Source organism: Podarcis erhardii (assembly GCF_964252035.2).
Source record: "Podarcis erhardii genome assembly, chromosome: 15".
In the NCBI taxonomy this organism is placed as follows: Eukaryota; Metazoa; Chordata; class Lepidosauria; order Squamata; family Lacertidae; genus Podarcis; species Podarcis erhardii.
In genome coordinates, this window is record NC_138505.1 from 1228646 (window position 1) to 1252449 (window position 23804).

Here is a 23804-nt window from a genome sequence, read left to right on the forward strand (position 1 = left end):
ACCTCCATTTCTTCCCCTTCTATTTGCCAGGAGGTGATGGGCCCAGTGGCCATGATCTTCGTTTTTTTGATGTTGAGCTTCAGACCATAATTGCGCTCTCCTCTTTCACCCTCATTAAAAGCTTCTTTAATTCCTCCCCACTTTCTGCCATCAAGGTTGTGTCATCTGCATATCTGAGGTTGTTGATATTTCTTCCGGCGATCTTAATTCCGGCTAGGGATTTCTAATTACATACATGTAAATAAAAAAGCAATAACAGACACCTAGAATTACAAGCATTATTCAGACTTCTGGATTATTTAAAACTGTCTCCTTATTAGCTGCTCCCTGCTGTTCAGCTCAGGCCTCAGTAAAATAACATAGCATTTGGGGATAAAGATGCAGCCCAGTAACCCACAACTGGAGGCCAAGATGGAGAAGATCTCCACAGCCACCATGTATTTGCCCTTGGTGCTCAAGTAGGTTGGAACAAAGGAGAGCCACACACTGCAAAAGACCAGCATGCTGAAGGTGATGAATTTGGCTTCATTGAAACTATCAGGCAACTTTCTAGCTAGGAAAGCCACCGTGAAGCTCACAACGGCCAGCAAACCCATGAATCCCAGGACACAATAAAACATGATAGTGGAGCCTTCATTACATTCTAGTATTATTTCTTCAGTCATCGAGTGCACGTCAATGTCTGGGAAAGGAGGAGCAGTGGCCAGCCATATGCTACAGATTGTGGCTTGAATAAGGGAGCAGGAAAGAACAATTGGGGTGCCCAGTGGCTTCCTGACCCACTTCCGCATTCGGGACCCTGGCTTGGTGGCCATGAAAGCTAGAACCACAATGGCAGTTTTGGCCAATATGCAAGAAATTGCCACTGAGAAGATCATGCCAAAAGCAGTTTGCCGAAGGAGGCAGGTGACTTCCTCAGGCTGGCCAATGAAGAGCAGAGCACAAAGGAAGGAGAGCAGGAGGAAAAGGAGGAGAATATAAGTGAGGTTGCGGTTGTTGGCTTTAACTATGGGAGTATCTCTGTGCTTTGTGAATATTTGAAGCGCCAAAGCTGTGATGCAGGAAAAGAAGAGGGCGAACGTGGCCAAACTGATCCCCAACGGTTCTCCATAAGACAAGAATGTTTTGTCTTTGGGGAGGCAGCCATCCTGTTCATTGTTTGCATATTGATCTCCAGGGCATTCTACACAGTCGTCCATATCTGGAAAAAAAAGAAATAAACATCTTATTTTAAAAAAAGTTCTTCTGTCCCAAAATTGGAAAATGCATCTAAGAGATGCCAGAATGTATATTGGCTACTTCCATACTTTTTCCCCACTAGAGAAAGGAGCTTCTGTAGCACAGGTAAAATTAAAGCGTGTGATGCATTCCTTACCCTTTTTGTTTGAGATCTTCCCTTCTGGACACGGAAGGCAATCGTAGCAGCACAATGGCTTTCCTTCCTTCTTGTTCTTTCTGTAACCTACATGGCAATTTTCATTACACAGAGAAGTGGGTTGTGCCTGTTCATAAATGAAAGAAGGAAATCGTTTGGGACTTATCTTCAAATAACATTCGGTGCCTTTGCGTTTATTTTGTATACTTGTATCTTTTTTGTGAAGGGTGATGATCTCTTCTCTTATCTTCTTGGACCATTCTCCTGACTTGGAAATATGGCTACCATACAGCAACATTTGACACTCAAGAAATCCCTTGTGAGTTCAAGTATTTCATGAGTTCCAGCTGAAAGTCTGTAAATTTTGATAATAAACCTGATTTGCAATGGGGGTTGAATAACTTTGATTGCAGCTGTAATTGTTTGCTTTTGATGGGTTCTTGCAGTGTTGTCCGAGCACAATTCAAAGTGTTGGTGCTGACCTTTAAAGCCCTAAATGGCCTTGGCCCAGTATACCTGAAGGAGCGTCTCCACCCCCATCGTTCTGCCCGGACGCTGAGGTCCAGTACCGAGGGCCTTCAGGTGGTTCCCTCATTGCGAGAAGCAAAGCTACAGGGAACCAGGCAGAGGGCCTTCTCGGTGGTGGCACCCACCCTGTGGAACGCCCTTCCAGCAGATGTCAAAGCGATAAACAACTACCTGACATTCAGAAGACATCTTAAAGCAGCCCTGTTCAGGAAAGTTTTTAACGTGTGATATTCTACTGTATTTTTGGGTTTCTATGGAAGCCGCCCAGAGTGGCTGGGGAGGCCCAGCCAGATGGGCGGGGTATAAATAAATTATTATTATTATTATTATTATTATTATTATTATTATTATTATTGCAGAGTTACCTACCTTCTTCATCACCTGTATGTGTCTTAAAATTTACTTTTGCAGAGCCAGGTGCTAAAAATAATACTTTGTCCCTGGGGTTTCTGTGAACATTCACTGTTAATCATTTAGCTCAGCAGCCAATGTAAGGGAATGTGTTTGGTATGTCTACCATAATGCTGCAAACCAATGAGAAGGTTAAAATCATGAATTGACTGCCTGGAGTAATTGTGGGTACAAATTAGGGCTGTGGAACAGATTCGCTCAAATCTGAAACTGGATCAGGCTGATTCTGCAGGAAAGGCGGGCAGCATCTGCAAAGAGCAGCAGAGAGCTCTTTGCAACAGAGCTTTCAAATAGCCCCACACTGCACTTTGGATATGTGTGCCTGTTCCAAGCAGGGGAACACATGAGTGCAGTCAAACTGAGCAGGATTGAGCCTGCTAATGAGTAGAGGGTCCAATCCTGCTGTCTTCTTCCCCAGTGGGTACCTAGAAAGATTAAATCTTTCTGCTTTTGACCATATTGTCTGAAAGAAGTTGATTTTGCCCCAGGTATTCCCTGGCCCAGCCCCAAAATCGGTTGGGGACATACTGGGCTTCCTCAAATTTCATTGACTAGTGACAGTTTCTTTATAGCTGAGACACTTCTGCAAATAGACATAGAAACAAGATAGTTTTCCTTTTATCAGTGCTACAGCCTGATATTAATCAATTCTTACCTGGTTGAACCAGTTGGGCCACGTGATACCATCATCATGAATGGTTAGCCTCTTTTCTGGGGGAGCTTGTGGGTCCATTGTTCCAACTTTGGCTCTCAGAAAGGACTGATTTGGGAATGTGACCCAATTTATTACATCCAATCCAGCTACTAATTCCCCATTTTGGTCAAAGGAAACTTCTTCCCCAGCACTATTATTAAATGAAACTCTTCCCAGAAAGTGGTGGAGCTAAGTTTGAAGAGGAAAAAAGCAATAAATGAAGATGCCAAAAATAATTAAAAATTTGAAATATTTGTACAAATAGAGTGCTTATCTTTAGCATTTAAGAGGTATAGTTCATGGTCTCTTTAAAAGATGCATGCTAGTGTCTTTCTTTCTCTGTCTTTAATGAGTCTCTTCTTCAAAAATGGATGGAACTAAAATGGAAAAAATAATTAAAGAGCAGTGCTGCTTTCTAGAAAAAGAGGTGCTGGAACTCACCACAAACACCTCCCTCGTTCCCTTGGAATGGAATGGTGCTCCCCTGAGAGGGGAGAGAACTGAGTTCCAGTGAGTTCTGGCTGGAAAAAGCCCTGTAGTAATGTTTATTGTGGTGGTAAGATGTGGTTCTTTTAAGAATTACAGTAAGTCTTGACCTAAATTTCATAGAACTTAGACAACAAATATTAGACAGGACGTTCCTTCAGACAGGTCAGGGGTCAGCAATGTGTGGCCCATGGGCTGGATGCAGCCCATGAAGACTGTTTTACCAGCCCACGAGCTGCCCCCAAACCGAGCTGCCCACTTGGCGAGTCCCCCGTGCGCTGTGCTAAACCAGAACAGCGCGGTGTGGGGATTCACCGAATAGTGCCAGAAATCACATCTACGCAAATGCAGATGCCGAAAATCACTTCTGCGCAGGCATGATTTTCGGCATCTGGGCATGCGCAGAAGTGGTTTCTGGTGCCACTGACATGCGCCAGACGAGATTTCCGGCATCGCGCTGTGCCACTACGGCCCACAGACCATCTCCGTGGGAGTGATCCGACCCATGGCTGATAAACCTTGCTGACCCCTGAGAACGGTGGACAAACTGTGTAGATAAGGTGCTCATCACTTTCCTGAAATGTTTCCAGGAAAACCTTTGTACAAATAGCGATAGCATGATGTCCTGTACTTAGCCATCTGTATCCATATTTTGCTAATCCAAGGACAACTGAATCCACTTTAAAGTGATGGCAGAATTTCATCCATTATGTTATCCTAACCATTAGTGGATAGTTACTTTCTCCCAGAGAGAAAAGTGGAATGGGTTTCCCCTACTGAAGAGGCATTCAAGAAAAGTCCCCCTTTTAGCTCAGCTCCAGAGTTGATTACAGACATCTGCATTAACTGGAAGACAACATTACCTGCCATGGCTGTTGATCTGTAAGTTTCCCTCTTGCTCCACCTGCCATTGCTCTGCAATTTAATTTGGTGGACTGCATGGTGTGCAAAGCATGTGCCAAAATATAGATTGAATTGTAGATGCTGTAGCTTTGGGCTGTCATGCTCGTTTCAAAAACAGACCCAGGAAGGCTCTCAATATTCTCCTTCCCAGTGCAGAATTTGCCATCTTTCTTCTCTGAAGCAGGGTCAGGGAAACCACAATTAAATGCCTCTTCCCAGAAAACCCTGAGAAAGCCATCTTCTTTTTCCAAGGCAGGGTTTCTCATCTGAATAAATTTCTGGAATCCTGGAAGATCCTTAGAGTGAACTGCAAAGGATAGAGCCCCATGGAGGAATGTGATGTCCCAACCTCTTTGAAAGGGAAATGAGGTGAAGTCCATCTGGGCTGTCATAATCCAGACTTTTGTATTTCCTTGCATTGACACATAGTTTGTTTCTGCAAGTGTGGGTATCATTCTCATTAACATAATTGTATGAATTTCAGCATGTACAACCACAGCATTGGCAGTGCTTCCCACAAGAATGTTCATTGTTTTCGAACCTTCTTCCACCATTTCATCAAACTCACCAGAAGAGGTAGCCTTAGGGAAACTTCCTATAAAATCAAAGCAGATCCCCTTCTGGGCAAACATGGGGAGAACATTTTGTACAAATCTCTCTCCACTGTCCTCATGGAGATGAAAAAGCACACCAATCCACACCCAACGGAAATGCAGCAGTAACTGGAGGATCCCCTCGTATTGCTGAGTCCCATCTGGGAATATCCAGTGGGTGAAAAGGGCTTGAATGTCATTAGTCGTCACTGGAGAAGAGCCATAGATGAGCTGAAGAGGGTCATTGTTAAAATCAAGGGAGGAAAGATGATAACAAATGATGATATCTAAACACCAGTTAGACTCAAAACCAAGTTTCTATATAATAACCAGGGGGATTCAGATTTTTGTTTATTTCTGTTAGTTCAGAATTTGCCTTGGTTTGTATAGGTGCATCATCTCTTTCTGCAATACCATAATGTTGTGATTTTTAACATTCACAATCACTTCCTATAACAACTATGATCTGCCAAATTTCTTTGAACTCACTAGAAAAAGAGTTAGTTTGTGGATTTTTTTCCTATAAAATCAGACACAGGAACATTTTTTTTTTTTGTACAAATATCCCTAAATTGTCACCCATCAGATAAACCACCCCATTCCACATCCTTGTGAAATTTAACTGTTGCTGAGCTCCAGGTGAGAACATGTGGTGGATAAAACCAGCTTGGATGTTATCATTTGTTACAGGGGAAGACCCATATATGAGCCAAATACGATATATTTGAAAAACAAGATAGGAACATTTATACCATATGGTGATATGTGTGATAGCCTGGGACTTGGGCTCAGACTTGGAACCAGAAGAGTCTCAGTCTGCACCAGATCCTTTGCCTCAGGCGACAACTGAACCAAGTCTGGGGCCTGATCCTGAAGAGTCCCAGTCTGCACAGGTTCCTCTGCAACAAACCCCAGCTTGGCCGAGTCAGGGTCCTGAGTCTGCCCTGGCTCCAGATGCAGGGATGACCTTGTTGCCTCCAGTTGGGCCATCGCTTACAGCTGCTCCACTACCGGTTGGGTCAGGGGAGGCTGAGGCGGCCCCTGGGTCTAGTAACCCACCAACATCTCCCAAGCTGAAGAGACTCAGGTCTGAGAGAAGGAGAGACCTGAGTACTCGCAGGAGGAGTGCTCGCGTTCGGGTGAAACAGGGAGGTGAGTCAAAGGGGAACAGGACCAGCCATTGCCCCGACAAAGATAAAAGGCTGCTGGACCCTGCCCCAGGTTGTGGGAGCAACACTGCTGTGTCCCAGATCCTGCTTGAGATCCTGTACCTGTCCTTGTCTGGTTTCCTGCCTCAGGTCCTGCCTTGGCCCTGTCAGAGTGACTCCTAGCGGAACCTTTGGATTCTGGTCCAGTCCTGGACCGCGTTTCACGGGTTGCCCCCAAGCCCAGCACAATATGAAACATCACTTCAATGCAAATCCAGATTTCAGTTTTAATTTGATCAACGTTCATTAATCTGAAAGTGTGACAGACAGCAGAGTCAGACCAGACTCTGGGGGTGCAGTGCCCCGGAATTCCACCAGAGGGCTGGAGCATCTCTCTGATTGGCTACCATGACAGCCAGTCAGAAAGGGGGTGGAGCCAGCAGTTTGGGAGGGAAAATAAAAGGATCCATTTCTGGAAGAGATGGATCAGATGGTTTAGCTGATAGTTTTATTGGAGAGAGAAGACTTGGTGCTGAGCTGTGCATAACATCCACCCTGAGGAAAATGTCTATAGCAAGAGAAAGGAGCCTATGGGTTTAGAAAACACCACCGTGTATAAAGTATTGTAACATTAATATTATAGTTTTATTCATATTGGTAAGCAAAAATTACCGATGTGAATGGATGTTAAGATGGGATTATATAATTGTTAAAATCTGTTTTTGAGAGTAAAATGGAAGGGGGGGAGGGAAGAGGCTGGAGGTCCTGGTTTTCTCTACTAGGCTTGTGAAATGGCCTTGACAAAGTACTGATAAAGCCAAAATAACACCTTCCTTGGCCTTTTTGTTTTGGAATTGATCCTGTCTGCTTGGGTCTCCTTCCAAGTCAGGAGGAGAGAGATCTCTAAGAAAGAGAAGACACTCAAACCCGTTAAGAGGGCTGGGGTGATCCCCTGGGGCTGTTGTGCTATTTGGAGAACCTCAGGAGTGGGATTGATATAAGGTGGGGAAACGGACAGAAATACTACCTTGAGTAAGAACCAAAGTCTGAAACTGTAACACCTATGCAATGAGGTTTAAGAAACTGAAGTAATGAAACTGGAAATGAGCTGATTATTTAAACAACTGTAACATCAAGCTGAAAATAAGGAACTGCCATTTTAAATAAGCTGTACGTTCACTACCTTGTTTTGAAGCCCGTAACATCCACTAAATTGAATATTAATAAGTTAACTGTTTCCTGAAAGAACTTTATCTCCTGATACATCTTTTGTCTTACCAACTTTATTCTGCAAAATAAATCTTTCTTATTTGTTCAACTTCTGCCTGAAGTTGACCTTTACCTCACACACGCTAGATAACCCATGGTGGTTATAGAGTTTAACAGAGGGGGGTCTGCTTCAAAAGGATTCCAATACAGTGGCGTAGCGTGGGGGGTGCAGGGGGGGCCGGCCGCACCGGGCGCAACATCTGGGGTTAGGGCAAATCCACGGGTTAGGGGGCGCAAATCCACGGGTTAGGGGGCGCAAATTACTTGCCTTGCCCCGGGTGCTCACAACCCACGCTACGCCACTGTTCCAATATCATTTATTTCTGTTGATTTGGAATGTTAAAGTTATCTTGGGAAATATATAGGTGATTTTTCAGCCCAGCATAGCAAACACACAGTTGTGCTACCACAGGCAGCAGACGTTTTGTTACAGTCCTGCACAGGAGTAAAGTGTCCAATGAGGAATTCTTCCACCTGGTTTTTAAGGATGTGTGGAACTGAAGCAGACACATTTTCCACAACCTACATTTTTGGTTGATAAATACCAACCTATACCCACTATTTGCCATTCCCTTGATATTTTGTTCTTCAGTTACCAGCATGCAACCCAAGGAGACATAGTCAAAGGCAACTGTAAATGGCTTTCATGATGACCCATGTTCCATGCAGACCTCTTACTCTTGGCATCTTGTACATAGACAGGATGATTGACATGTGGAGACATAAATCAGAGGGTGGCCCCCCAATGACTGCCTTTGGAGTCTCCTGAACATCACACTTGTAGTTGGGGAGGAGTCTTTCTTGACTAGAGAGAAGTTCCATGGAGGCTTGGTAGATGCGGCTTGGACTGAAATGGCTGTTGTAGATGTGGAAACCCAGAGACATATTGGGCAAGATTTGGGGATTTTCATTTATCTCTTTTACAGCAAATGCCAAAGCCAGGATATGCTGGTAGAGTTGTGTCATTGGTCTGCATGGAGAGCGACATAGTGCATAACAATTCACATTCACAAGCATAGAAATATATGGACATATTGAAACACAAAGTGAATGAAGATGTTACTTTTTATGGTGCCTTAGAAACTTTTTTTAAAAAAGCCTGGACACTGCCCTCGGGTTACATACGCTTCAGGTTACAGAGTCCGCTAAACCAGAAATAGTACCTTGGGTTAAGAACATTGCTTCAGGATGAGAACAGAAATCGTGCTCCGGCGGCGCAGTGGCATTAGGCCCCATTAGCTAAAGTGGTGCTTCAGGTTAAGAACAGTTTCAGGTTAAGAACAGACCTCTAGAACGAATTAAGTTCTTAACCCGAGGTACCACTGTATAAGCTTACCATATAAGAAGAAGGTGATCACACACTGCAGAAGTGGGTTTGAGATACCAGATCTGCCCCCATATCTCATAAACACAGAACTACGTGGAAGGAAAAGGGTGGTAGCAATCATCATACACTCATGGCCAATATTGTGAAAACATTTCGGAAAGTATGTCTGTATCTTTGGCTCATAACACCAGCAATATTTATATTAATACCATAAAGCCACTTCTGCCCTGCAGGGGAGGTGGGGTTGAGGTTGAATGACCTCCCCACGCCATCGGGGGAATCCCCGGCTGCGTCACCCCCTGGCCAGCCAATCGGTTGGTTTTGGGGGCATGGCCTGCCCTATTTAAGGCAGGTGCGGCTGGGGATCTCCCTCTTTTGCCCACTCACCAGCTGCTCTGCCATCTCCAATTCCTTGAAAGATTCCATCAAAGGTGTCTCTGAAAGAAATTACGCATCACTTGGGAAGACAGGCGAACTAATGCCAGTGTACTGGAAGAAGCAAAGACCACCGGTGTCAAAGCATTGGTTCTTCAACATCAATTTTGTTGGCCAGGTCATGTTGCCTGGTTATTATCTTCCAAAGCAACTACTCTATTCCAAACTTTAAAATGGAAAGCGTCATGCTGGTGGTCAACAAAAGAGGTTTAAAGACTCTCTCAAGGCAAATCTTTAAAAATGTAGTATAAACACAGACAATTGGGAAATACTGGCCTGTGAGTGCTCCAGTTGGAGAACAGCCTTTACCAAAGGTGCCGTGGACTTTGAAGACACACAAACTCAGGACGAAAGTGAGAAACATGCTAAGAGGAAGGCACGCTTGGCAAATCCACACCGTGATCAACTCCCACCTGGAAACCAATGTCCCCACTGTGGAAGGACGTGTGGATCCAGAATTGGCCTCCACAGTCACTTACGGACTCACAATCTTACTCAGCTACAAGCGGTTGCCAAAGCAAGCAAACAGCGAAATAAAAAAGTTATGCACAGAAAATCATGATAAAGGATGTTTCATAACTTTTCACCATTTATGTTAGTTAGTAACTTTTTGCTGCAATTACAGTCCTACAATGGCATCCCTAGAGTAAACCAAAGTTTTTAATTCACCAGGTGTTTTAATGAGAACCCAAGATTGTATGTTTCTAAAAATTATGCTTTATTCCTTGGCTGCTTCTGACTAAAAAGTTTATTTAATCAGCTCCATAGCTTTTCTGTTGGATTCAGGTCAGGGCTAGTCAACATACTTTGTGGCATTATATTCTGTATTAGACTATCTTTCTAATGATATACTGTAGAAGTTCATTCTATGTTATACTGTTCTTATGAGCTGTCAAACCTTAGAAATACAGCTTTTCCTGAAGTTTTCCACAATTTGGACCACTTGTGTAATGAGCATAACCTTCATCATATGTGAAATGCAGAAATATATTTGTTACAGATATACGATATGGTTTTAAACACACACACACACACACACACACACACACACACACACACACATTTCCTTACAGGATGACATCGAAGAGTTCAGGTGTAGGAGGTTCATCGAAGGCTATTCTTGAAATTATATACATTTGAGACATAATACCAGCAATAACAACATCTCCAGACTGGTAATATTTGTGAAGAATAGGAAGAGGGTCACTGATGGAACACGGGGCAACAGCAGCCTTGCACTCATCTGGAGGAAACAGCGCTGACGCCAACATCATGGAAAGTACCATCCTGCACAGAGCATTGTAGGAGCAAGAGGAAACTTGCACACAGTCTGAGGCAGCAGCACAAATACCAAGACTGCAAATATTACCATGTTGCAGGGAATTTTGTAGGCGACAATTCATCTCTTTGCACATCGTCAACTGAGTGATACTGAGCAGCAAAGTCTCATCTCACTGGGATGGCTACGAAACCAGATTTTTGCTGGGTAAAGAATCAGTGATCAGTCTGACAGAGCCCTTGGTGTAAGGCCAAAGTCTGAACATCACAGGAGTTATTAATAGTATCTGCAACTCTTGATTCGTAGTTTTCATGTAGCTACTGGAACTCCCCAGAGAGTCAAAGAAATGACCATGATTACTTTGATAATTACAGGAGACTTAATCAGTTTCTCAGTGATTAAGGGGTGGGAAGCATGTTTATCACATCACAGCCAAAGTCTCAGCTGGTCCTCCTTAGTAGGGAGAGCAATAAGACTTTAAGGAGACTCAGCAAAAATAGAGAGAAAAAAGGTTACCCAGAAAACTACATAAGAAGAAAATATATTATAAAAGAATAACTGTTTTGCAGCAAAATGTTCAAAGAGGTAAAAAGAACCTTTGCACAACCTTTAAAGCAAGTCTGTTATCCATTTTGTCAACAACAAAAATCCAGTACATTAACTAACACCGTGTGGACAAACCATAATTTTCAGCTGAGAGCCAGTTTGATGTAATGGTTAGAGTGTTGGACATGGGAGACCAGGGTTCGAATCCCCACTTAGCCGTGAAGCTCACTGGGTGACCTTGGGAAGATCACAGCCTCTTAGCCTAACCTCCCTCAGAGCGTTGTTGTGAGGATGAAATGGGAGGAGGAGAACCATGGTATATTACAATCTTTCTCTATGAGTTTTAAAATGCTTAAAACACCACTATAGCAATCAATTCTGACCAAGTTATGTCCAAAGGGGAAATGCTATAGTATGCTATAGTATTCTTCATATCATGAATACTTTTAATTCTACTTTCTTGTGCTAAAAATTGAAGGCTGTGGTTTTTTTTAGCTAAACTGACCTCCATCAATTTTTGAGGCCTAAAGCTTTATTGTAAACAACATGGTTGATCTTGTGATCTTATGGGGCACTTGATCTGAGAGGTGACCTGGATCCTCATCTCCTACATCCCCCGTGGGCCACAGGTGACATGGGGATGGGGCAGCAAACCTCTCCATTATCCGATATCACAGAGACATCAGAGAACCCATTTTCCCCACATGAATGATCAGCTGCTCCTTGGGGCTGAAACTCAGCAAACATGGTGTTCTGCAAGCCCCTGCTATCAGCTGATCTTTGGGGCCTCACAGTGCTGCATATGGAGCTATGCAAGATCCCCAAAGAGCTGGTTGTTGTGGTTTCCATGGCTTCATGAACACAGCTTTGCAAGCCTGAACTATCAGAACATCATCAGGACTTGTAAAGCCCTTTGCACGGGGTTTTGTAGGTTCTTCTGACAGCTGAAATGTTCTTCAGTCCAGCCACTCTGTATCTGTTCTATGTGGAGAAGATAAATTCAGAGAATCTGGGTCTCATTTGTAGGCAGAGGAGGACCAATGGGTAACAAATGTCATTCAGCATCTTAATTGTCTATAATGTTCTGCCATGTTATACACGCTTTTGCAGCTATATTCTGAGATCAGGAGCCTTTCTTGATTACACATAAATAAATACAATATAGCTTTTACTTAAATATAGTATAGCCTCGGCAGAAGTTACGTGTTTCACACCGATGTTCTCTCCCCAGGAAGGGATATACCTTTAGCACCCTATGAATGGAAGATCAGTGTATTGACAGGATAACAAATTGACAGAACAACTTAATGGAGTTAAAAATTGGTCACAGCTTTATTGGTTACAGATGTAGGTTGGAGGCTATTTCTGGGAATGAAAAGGATAAGAGTTCAGAAATCCAAGAAATTACTTTTTCTGCTTTTCATTCAATAAATGCTAGCAAACAATGCAATAATTAAAACCATCAACAAAAGGTGATTCCTATTTGCTCCTCAGAATTAAGTGGTCCTTGCTGTTCAAGTTGGGCCTCAGAAGAATGATGTACAATTTGGGGACAAAGATACAACCCAGCAAACCTGCGCTGGAGGCCAAGATGCAAAAGACCTCCACAGCCACCATCTGCTTTCCTTTGGTGCTCAGATAAGAGGGAACAAAGGACAGCCAAACGCTGCAGAACACCAACATGCTGAAGGTGATGAACTTGGCTTCGTTGAAACTGTCCAGCAACCTCTTGGCCAGGAAAGCCACAGTGAAGCTGACCATGGCCAGGAATCCCAGATAACCCAGGACAGAATAAAACATCGCGACAGAACCTTCGTTGCATTCCACAATGATTTCCTCCATTAGAGAGTTCATGTCCACATCTGGGAATGGAGGAGCCGTACAGAGCCAAGCAGCACAAATGCTGGTTTGAACGGAGCAGCAAGCAAGAAGCACAGAGTTTGTGAGAGATTTCCCCACCCATTTCCTCATCCTGGATCCTGGTTTGGTGGCCATGAAAGCCAGAACCACCGTGATGGTTTTGGCCAAGACACAAGACACAGCAATGGAGAAGATGATGCCAAAAGCAGCTTGTCGTAAAGAGCAGCTCACTGGGTGAGGCTGGCCAATGAAGAGCAAGGAGCAGAGGAAGCAGAGCAAGAGGGCAAGGAGCAGAGTGTAGGTGAGGTCCCGGTTGTTGGCTTTGACAATGGGAGTGTCCCCATTCCTAGAGAAGACGCCAAGTATCCAAGCTGTGACCAGAGAAAAGACTAGAGCTAAGGAAGCTAAAACGACCCCTAAAGGTTCTGCGTAGGAAAGGAAATGTTGGCGTTTGGGGAGGCATTGATCTCTGTCCTTGTTTGGAAATTGGTCATCTTGGCATTGGAAACAATAATCCATATCTGAAAAAAATCAAATGAGTGATATATGAGTTTCAACAAATAAGCGTAAGGAGACTATTTTTTTGGCTCACACACCTAAAACTAACCACTCCTAAGATGTAGCAGATGATGTCTCCTACCCGTTAGATTTGAAATCATCCTATGTGGACACAAAGCACAATCATAGCAACAAAATGGCAGCCCCTCCTTCTTTTTCCTGCTGTAGCCTGGCTGGCAGCGATCATTACACAAGGCAAGGGGCAGCACCTAGCCATAAAAAGAGGAGGAAATGTAGCTTTCTTGTGCCTTGTGAACAACACAGTTTAACCAAAGAGAAGAGATCAGTTGACTGATTAACTTTATTCCAGAAAGGTGTGTTGTATGTGTAAATAAACTGTAATGTAAATATTGGGAGTGAATGAGAAGGGATGTTGAATTGAATGGAGAGAGGACAGGGAAGACAACAGACTTTGAAATACAGGGAGTTGAAAGAGAAGATAAAATAGGAAGCACATATATTAAACTTGGGACGTGGGTGGCGCTGTGGGTTAAACCACAGAGCCTAGGGCCAGTCCAGTCGTGGCTGACTCTGGGGTTTCAGCGCTCATCTCGCTTTATAGCCCGAGGGACCCGGCGTACAGCTTCCGGGTCATGTGGCCAGCAGGACTAAGCTGCTGCTGGCAAACCAGAGCAGTGCACAGAAACGCTGTTTACCTTCCCACCGGAGTGGTACCTATTTGTTTACTTGCACTTTGACATGCTTTTGAACTACTAGGTTGGCAGGAGCAGGGACCAAGCAACGGGAGCTCACCCCGTCACGGGGATTCAAATCGCCAACCTTCTGATTGGCAAGTCCTAGGCTCTGTGGTTTAGCCCACAGTGCCACCCATGTCCCAGACTTGGGGTATATTTAAACAATATTTTCTACATTTTCTACATTAACCTTATTATTTGTATTCTTAATAAAAATAACTCATTTTCAAAAACCATTGGTCCCACCTGATTAAAAGATCTGTGCCATGTAATGGCTTCCTCATCCATGCTGAAGTCTACATATTGTGAATCTTGTGGAACTATCTTTCCTACTTTCACTCGGGAGAAGGTTTAGTTTGGAAAATTACTACTTCTCGAAGACACTGACGTGTTGGACTTGGAAGGTTTTAACAATGCTTTTGGTTGGCATGCATACTTATGGTATGATAAAGTTAAGATCAATAAGGCCTTTAAGAACCATATTGTCAGGAAAGCAGTGTTTAATGTCTGGACAAAATACAAAGACTTACTGGAAAATAAAACTCCAAGGTGGCTCTCACCTCTGGAGGCTAAGGCCCTAAAAAGACCCAATATGGAGGCCAAATGGCCAAAATATTGGGAAATATTAGAAAAAGATGGAGACAATTGGAAATTGCAGAGTTTAGAGAAAATGAAGGATAAGGTGCGAGACTGGTTACATTATGCTCAGATTAAAGAAGTTTTTAAAAATGATAAAAAGTTAGGGTTCCAGGTGGAGAAATCGAAGTTAGAAACTGAATTGTTAGAACCAAAGACTAAGGTATTATCTAGAATGTATAACTTGCTGTTAAAATGGAATACACAAGACGAAATGGTTAAATCGGCTATGATAAAATGGGCACAGGACATTGGGCATAACATCATGTTTGAGGACTGGGAAAGGTTGTGGACCACTGGGCTGAACTTCACCGCATGTAATGCTCTGAAGGAAAATGTAATGAAAATGATATATAGATGGTACATGACCCCAGTTAAACTTGCCAAAATATACCATTCGTCTGATAATAAATGTTGGAAATGTAAAGAAAACGAAGGAACATTCTTTCACCTCTGGTGGACATGCCCTAAGGTGAAGGTATTCTGGGAAATGATATATAATGAGCTGAAAAAGGTATTTAAGTATACCTTCACTAAGAAACCAGAGGCCTTCCTTCTGGGTATTGTCGGCCAGAAGGTGTTAAAGAAGGACCGAACATTCTTTATGTATGCAACAACGGCAGCAAGGATACTCATCGCAAAAAAATGGAAAACTCAAGATCTACCCACACTGGAAGAGTGGCAGATGCAACTGATGGACTATATGCAACTGGCCGAGATGACTGGCAGAATCCGTGACCTGGGAGAAGAGAAGATGGAGGAAGACTGGGAGAAATTCAAGAAGTATCTACAAAAACATTGTAATTTGGTTGAATGTTAAGAAGGATGCTAGATTATAAAAAATTGGCCACCACTAAATTAGATTTGAAATTTGATGATAAGTGAGACTAAAGAAAATATAAAACTTTTTGGAAGAAGTGCTAGATTATATTTGAATGTGTGGACATGAGATTGTAAACAAGTTGATAATTTGTTTGAAAAAACTTTTAACGATGTAAATGGGAGCGGGAGATGCGAGGGAGCCCAAAGAAGTCATGAAATTATGTCTGTGATAGAAGTAAGACTGTTTATTATTTGTGCATTTATATTTAAAAACTTTAATAAATATTTATAAAAAAAAAAAATAGTTTGGAAAATTAACCCAGTTAATAATATCAAATCCACCTGCTAGCTCCCCATTCTCATCAAAGGACACTAAGTCACCAGCACTGTTGTTGAAGGAGATACTCCTCAAGAACGAGTGCAGCTAGGCAGAAGAAAACAAAGGCAAAGTTTAAAAAAGGAGAGCTTTTGTGGATTATAGAAACAAGAAGTATTCATCAATATATTTCACACAATGCAAAGAAGTCCAAAACTATGCAGTCTGCAACATTTGGAGCACCTAAGTATTTCTAGCAAGTACAGCTGGCCTGCCACCTGTGTGAGCGTTCAGCTCTGGGGTCCGTGTGCAAAGGCAAAATGGTGCCATGTCAGGAAGCCCTGGAACTGCCCCTCCTGCAAGGTGGGTCTGCAGTTAGAGAGGGAAAACAAAATGGTGAGCAGCTCATGGGGGGTTTTCCCTGCTCACCATTTCTTTGTTTACTTTCCCCCAATAACATAAAGTGACCTTAACTTGCAGGTCCACTATAATCAATGAACCTCACTGGGAGCGAGTTAAAAAACTGTCCAGGTAATCACATTTGAAAATAGCCCTATATGTCCCTCTTTAGTGCAGAAACAAATTCAGGTTCTAGATAATAGTTGGTGCTGGTGGACAGAATGGGTAGGCAGTCATGGGTAGAAACAAACCTTAGTATTTTCAAACATATTCTTAATTCTTGATAATTCCCCTTTATGTTGCTCAACTTTGCAAAGGTTTATTCTGAATAGGAAATCTCACCTGCCAAGGTTGCAGTTTTGGAGGATCAAGCCCACCTCTGCCTGCCATAATTCTGCGTTTTGACCTGGATGAGTGCATCTGATGTAAAGTATGTGCAATGGCATAAACAGCATTATAGATACTGTAACTTTGGCCAGTCATGGTCATTTCAAAAATATGCCCAGGAAGGCTCTCCAGACTCCCATGGCCAGTGCAGGTCTTTGTGTTTTCCTTGTGCCCATTGGAAGCAGAAAATAAACAGTTGAATGCCTGTTGCCAAAAAGCCTGGAGGAACCCATCTTCATTTGAACAGTTGGGGTTCAGGGTCTGAAGGAAGTCTTTAAATCCCTGGACTTTCTCTGTGTGAATTGCAAAAGACAAGGCACCATCAAAGACTTGTATATCGTAATACCTTTGCATTGTTTCTGAAGAGAAAGCCCACTGGGCTGTCAAAAAATCCACACGGTGCCTGTAGACTTCTCTGCAATGTCTTCAGGAACTGAATAGAAATATTGCATCCATTTCACAACTGTAATGGTCTCAGGTTCTGCACACATAACTAATATGTAACCTTCTAAGGCCACCAGGAAAGAGGACTTAGCCCGAAGGAGTTCCAAGAAACTGCTATCAACTATGCCCTGAGATAAGCCTGGTAGTTTTTCATTGAAAGCTGTACAGACTCCATGCCGGGAAAGCATTGGCACTAAGCTTTGCATAAAGGTCTCTCCATTCTCATCATCGGATGACACAATTCCTACCCATGTCCGCTGGAAATATAGAAGTAGCATGACAATCCCTGCATATTGATATTTCTCATTGGGCACCGTTCGGTAGAATGTCTGGGGCTGCAACTCTGGGCTTCTCACTGGAGCTAATACGCAGTAAGCAATCTGGAGGAAGAAATCAACCCCACAAGAATTGGAGAGTTAGAGCAAACGGTTATGGTTCATCCCAAGTATCTGCTTGAAGAACAAACCAATGAGAAATTCTCGACTCCATTTATGGATGCATGTTGATTTCACAAGAACATTACGCATATCTCCAGCAGCTGTTGGTGGGGAGGAGGAGCAGGTTTCTCTGACCTCTTACAACTGGTTTTGTGCAGCTTCCTGGGAGCAGGAGGAAGACCCCTGCTGCTGCATTCGACCTGTTCCAACCTTCCTGCTGCTTCCCAGTGACACATGGGAGACAAAATCTGGCAAGCACCAAAGCCCCTCTCCTCCAACCACTACTACATAGCTCCCCCACGTGATTTTGTAATAGCTTTGTATTATTATTTTTTTACCTCCTTGCTCAGAAAAATGAACGAAACAAAAGGAAGTATTGAAAACCAGGAAGATAACTATTGTACCAGAGGCAGAAATGCTTCACAGCCCCCACACTTACTATAACTGTGGAATCTTGTAGTTGCTTAAGATACTAGCCATGTGGAGGGAGATGTCAGAGTCAAGTCTCCCAATAAAAGCTATCTTACTTTTCTTCTTCTCACATTTGAAGTTGGGGACAATCCCTTCTGCCATGGACAAAAGTTTCAGCGTGTTCTGATAAGTCATCCTTTCTTTTGAGTAGTTCTCATATATGTGAAACCCAAAGGTCATATTCGGTACAATATTAGGGTCCTTGTTTATTTCTTTCACAGCAAACACCAGGGAGAGGGTATTCTGGTAGTACTTTGGTATGTCACTAATAAAAGAGTTATACTATATGTCAGAGGTATTCTCCTCCACATAGGTAACTTCCTGGCTCACATGCATGTATATAATTTGCCACATCCTTCCCTTAACTCCTTATTTCCTTTCAGCAACCAACGGACACCCATTGGATGAGAAGTTGCCAAGTCAAAAATTCTGACTGGTGCCCCACAGATAGTAAGTATTTGGTGTAGGTGGGGAGTAGAGAACAGATAACATCAGATGGAACAGAACCTATTATTTCCACGGTAATGGAGTTTCCATCTCTCCCTCCTTTAAATAAAATTATGGCTGTACCAAAAATACTGTAGCCAATGTAAGTAATACTCTGAGAAGGCCTATTATGATTAATAGATCAGACTAAGTTAGTTGTATTAATTTCAGTGGGTCTACTCTACAAATAAGCCAGATAGATACTTTGTTTTGCAAAAACAAGTTTGCAACTGCTCTTTTTATTATCCAATATGGTTTACATTGCATAGCAGAGAATATAATCCAAAATCTATGATATTCACGTTTCACAGCATCTGTGACTGTCAGATTAAATTATTCTGATTGTGAATGTGAGGATCAAGCTTTGCTGCAAAGGAAAACGGGACGTTAATGGTGTGAAAGGAAACACAGAGGGAGGTTGAGGATAAAGTTGGGAGAAGGCGGTGAGAGCCATGGGATCAGGTGTTAAGAAAGCAGAACAGGCAGAAGATAGAAACCTCAAGAAGCAGAATCAAGCAATGAAGAGGCCAAGATCACAATGTAAAGAGAAGAAAATATATATTTAACATTCCTACTGGGGAAAAAATCATGTGGAAATGTGTTCTGAGAATGCCATTGTATGTTTGGTGTAATTGTAGCATACTTGAGCTCACCAAGAGTACGCTATGAAGGATAGAGTTTTTTTACTTACAAAAGTTCATCTGTAAGCTTTGTGTTTGGGTGCTCATGGAAAACGATTTCTTCAAATACAAAGTCAAAATAAGAAACAATTCCTCCAATGAACTTTAGAATTCACCACTGCACCTCTGGTCAAGAGAATAAGAAAGAGGCCATATGGTGTTTGGGTGAGATATAAGAATTTTTTGGAAAGAAAAACATTGTTATGGCTCTCCCCCATCAAAGCAAATGCCCTAAAGAAAATTAATGTGGAAAGGAAATGGGGCACTTATAGAGATATATTGACTTTTGCTGGTGCTGGTTTTAAACTTAAAAAAATTAGAAGACATCGAGGACTGAGTACAAGACTGCGAGTAGGCCCAGTGAGACCCAACAGGACCTGCTGCCGCAGAAAGATCCAATGGGGCCTGCCGCTGGTAGTTCTGCCAAGGCCGTGCCCCTCAAGGTGGAAGGGGAGCTCAGCTCCATCCCAGTATATTTGGGGTAGGGGCTGAGGTGTCCTCAGACTCGTAGAGTTGGTCCCTATGCTTCTGTGATATTAAGGGTTGTGTGTGCTATATATAAATCAGGAGGTGAAGTTTTTCATGAACATTGTCACCTGCAATACTTGAAGGTCAAGATACAGCTAAAAGAAGAGAACATGGGGCACAGAAGAAGAAAAAGATGGTGATCTTCCAAGGAACACAGATGTTCAGCGATGGTGACCTAGATAAATTGCAGTTGTGTACTCAAGATCACATAGCACAGAGTGTTAACTTCTTAAATCCACCTTGCAATTATGGTGTCAAAAGGGTGGGATTGTGCAACTAGGTTGATCTAGGAGGAGGTAGTCCTTCAAAAATCCCTGTCCTGTGCTGCCTAGAACATTAAATATCATTACCCAGGCAGGCCCATTATGTGGCCCATGAATAGCAAAGTAACCAGACTGTACAATAGTGATGGGATAAAATCAGGACAAATCTTTGTTGGCAGGAGCAGGCAGGGCAAGGGTTGGCATGGCATTGGGTCCCAGGATCAGTTCATCATTCCACAAGCACTGTGTTGATGGAATGGATCCGCTGGGCTTGGATCACTCCAAACGGGAGTCGGCCAGGGTTGAACCTTGCCGTGGTGCAGGCCAAGCAAGCAAGGTCTCCCTTGGGGACCAGGGTGCAGGTTCCAACCAGGCAGATACCGAAACCACGCTTGGGTTTGCCATGGTCAATCCGCCCCTCAGGCCCCTCACGGGGGACCCCCTATACCATGTTGATGCTGACCAATGCCATTTCCAACCTCATGAAAACAATGTTCTTCCGCCTATCAAAGGAAAGGCATAATTTCACTGAGGGAAAGCCCACCCCACCCCACCCCACCCCACCCCCCAAAAAGCCAAGTGCCAATCATGTTTGGAGAAAAAATATTCCTTTCTGGCCCTGTCAACCAACGACCCAAAATTGCCCAGTGAAGGCTCTATCCTGAGGGAGGGCAGGTGGGAAGCTCTGAAAGCTCCAGGGGAAACAGCCTTATATAGGCCTCCCCTCCCCTCTGCAGCAAGGGCTTATGGGACAGCCTTTTCCCTATTAGCCCATCACACAGAGAAGACACTGGGAAAACCTTGCCCAGTATTTTGCTGCACTCTATGGGCCACAACGCTTCTGGGCACGGAGCGGGGCTTATGGATACTTTGGATTGTGCGTGCAAATGTCCTGGCAGCCACTAAAATAGCTTGAGTGGCAGAGCCGCATTCTTCCAATCACTGGCCCTGGGCAACAGCCTGGCCGCAACATCCCAGCCTAGAAGAAGATTCCCAATACTTTTCAGAGACAGACCCACGTTCATGGATGAGTCCAAACCTGGTGTTCAAATTATAAGCATTTCGTTGTGATGGGATTCACATAGGATATTTGCCGTGTTAAGTGAGAGACAGTTTGTGTGTGGTGATCAGCTCTGCCTGAGTGTTTCTGGGCCCAGCTAGATATTTGCTTGTTGATATGATTAAACTAAAGTGTGGCAGACAGCAGATGAGAGAAAAGAGCAGGTTTCTCTCTTTCTTCCCGATTGTCAGCTGCTTGCTGAAGTTTGCTTCATAATTAGAATCCTGGCTGACAAGTTTAATTGGGCTTCCTTCTTTGAAAATTACAGCCTATTGCAGAGCCTTGTCTTGGTTTGCTGCCCTTTGGGGACTTGGCACAAGGTGGAAAGCACAGCGTCCAGGTAAACACAGGTCACAGTTAATACCACGTAAAAGTCAAAGCGCTGTTTACAAGGCAGCCCAGAAAACTGTATAGCAAATGCTATTTTAAGGTTAGTTGTAATACTGAATAATCAGGAATAATGATGATCTGTGAAAATTGCACCTGTATGTAGCATATGTGATGGCTGTAAGGGCTCTCTGTCAATTATCTCTAATTGCAGGGTCTTGACACTGCATTTGCCGTTGGGAGATGCCCCTGGAGTGTTCGCTCCAAATGACAAGAACAGCATTCAGTTATACATTTTTACACTAGTGCACAGACCAAGGCAGATCTGAACTTTAGAGGGCTGATTTAATGCAGATCAGAAAGTTTTATGAAAGGTTGCCAAAGCAGTTCACTGTTTCTTGCAATCCAGCTAAGCCACTCCTGTTTATGTGCCCAAGTCATGTGCCATGAAATGTTTAATTCTGTCCCTTTAATGCATCAGGTCAAGGGTGAACACAGCCCCACAGGTCCAAACAGGACTCTCTCTGGTCCCAGGCCACAGACCCCATGGGCCCTGATTCACAGGCTGTATCCATTGCTAGTTGTACTCAGAGTAAACCCAGTCACATAAATGAGCATGATTATGTTGAGTGCATTAATTTCAGTGGGGCTAAGCAGACCTACTAGCATTAGATACCTGCATCAGATAGCATTAGATACCTGCATTAGATAGCATTAGATATATACTTGAGTTCTGATCATGCCTCTTCCTTGTCTGGATGGACAATAGAGAGGGGTGCTTGTAGGAACTGGCCTACTCTACAAAGGTAAAAATCACATCCACGGTTCCACTCACTTATCCCTCTGGCTTGTCTACCATTGGAGGATTGTGTGATGAGCCCTTCAGAACAGACACTCTGGGACACGCCGAACCACCACCATGCCACTGACCCCCCCCCCACTCAGGCCCACCATCATCCCTCCGCTGCCTTTACTTTTGCCCATGGCATGACTATTTTCCACCTTCCCATTTCAACTCTCTGGCATAATCTAGCAATTCTAAAATATAGACGTGCTTTTACTCTCGCAAGTTTGAATGTCATGCCCTCGGCTGGACTTGAGGGACAATTTCAACCGATTCCACACGAAAAATGCTTATGTCCCTGTGGAGATGGCAGTGCCAAATCGGTGGCACATGCCCTTCTGGCTTGCACTCTGTATAAAGACTTGAGGAATGAGGTTATCACCCCTCTTTTATTGCCCATTCTGGGTCGCCTAGACACTGCCACAGTGTTCTTTCTCTTGACAGATCAAGATGAGCAGGTGACAGCAAAGGCTGCAAGGTTTTTAGCTTGGGCAATCAGAATAAGATCCACTATTTGACTATTGATTCAAAACCCTAAACTGTAGGGTTTATTCAACTTTGCTGGCTGGGCTTTCTCCCCACCTCCTCCTGGAATACTCCACCTGACATAAGAAGCCAGGGCAGCTTCTGTCAATCAGTGATGTCCTGTTCAAATCAGGACAATTGGTGTGTGTGACAGGATTCAGCTTGGATGGGCAGGCTTAGTTGGAGCAGGCAGAGTGCATTGTAGGAAGTTAGGCTGGAGGTGATGGGGGAACTCTCCTCCCCCCCCCAACATCAGCTGACTTGCAGGGAGTTTCATTGTACCTGGTTACGTCATGCTGAGAACTGGCTGGCATGACCAAATGCTGCAGAAAGTAAGATTAAACTCTGCATGCATTAGCTGGCCGCAATCCTGCTTGGTTTTGGGGTGCCAGTGAGTCCCTCCTGGGAAAGCGTGTTCTCATTAATAGAGAGCATGTGTTGCGGTCGGGGCCAGGCAAGACACCCCACTGTTGCCAGGCAGTTTGGTTAAATGGGCCTGGAAAGGACTGGTTGCCCGAGTTGCTGGGGTAAAATTGATGTTGCCAGTTTGGGGGTGGGAACAGAGATTATTTAAGCTGTGCTCACAGCGATCTGCTTTCTCTTTCGCTGTGGGCACCGGATCACCCACCTGCTCCCCCTTGTTTGGGCTTGCGCTTTGACATTGCTATGCCTGTCATGGGGTCAGCTGCCATTGGGGCAGGGGCCTGGTAGGAATTTTGCCCATCTGGCTGTTGGGCTGGTGCCATTTGGTTTTTGCCTACTGCGTAGCAAATCGTCACAACTTGTAAGCTTGGCGGTTAGGCATTGGTTAAAATTGGTTGCTGGAGGGGTAAGGATTGGCTGGGCCTGCCCCTCCAATGCTGCTGCTGCAAGGGAATTCCATTAAAGGAATTCAGGGGCTTACCATCCCTTTGTCCAAACCCCTGGAATCAGGTTTGGGCCGCTTAAGCCCCTTTGGAGAAGGGGACGACAGAGGACGAGATGGTTGGACAGTGTTCTCGAAGCTACAAACATGAGTCTGACCAAACAGCGGGAGGCAGTGGAAGACAGGAGTGCCTGGCGTGCTCTGGTC

General features: G+C 43.8%; 4 protein-coding genes across 4 annotated transcripts in view; all 4 read right to left on the reverse strand.

Annotated features, from left to right (window-relative positions):
- The window catches only part of METTL25B (methyltransferase like 25B), a 492409-nt gene that overhangs the window by 235663 nt on the left and 232942 nt on the right, over nt 1-23804 (reverse strand). The gene's annotated exons all lie outside the window — the stretch shown is intronic.
- LOC309329710 (vomeronasal type-2 receptor 26-like) overlaps nt 1-23804 on the reverse strand; it is a gene marked incomplete at its 5' end in the record, with an annotated part of 190674 nt that overhangs the window by 49055 nt on the left and 117815 nt on the right. The gene's annotated exons all lie outside the window — the stretch shown is intronic.
- LOC309329713 (vomeronasal type-2 receptor 26-like) lies at nt 300-10584 on the reverse strand (the record flags this gene model as incomplete). The annotated part of the gene is made up of 6 exons (XM_081840726.1): nt 300-1201; nt 1376-1502; nt 2970-3197; nt 4358-5308; nt 8086-8377; nt 10241-10584. 6 exons carry the CDS (start codon nt 10582-10584, stop codon nt 300-302), a joined length of 2844 nt encoding a protein of 947 aa, XP_081696852.1.
- LOC309329714 (vomeronasal type-2 receptor 26-like) lies at nt 12447-17021 on the reverse strand (the record flags this gene model as incomplete). The annotated part of the gene is made up of 4 exons (XM_081840727.1): nt 12447-13375; nt 13495-13621; nt 15885-15989; nt 16623-17021. The coding sequence occupies 4 exons, from the start codon at nt 17019-17021 to the stop codon at nt 12474-12476; spliced, it is 1533 nt and encodes a 510-aa protein (XP_081696853.1). The 3' UTR covers nt 12447-12473.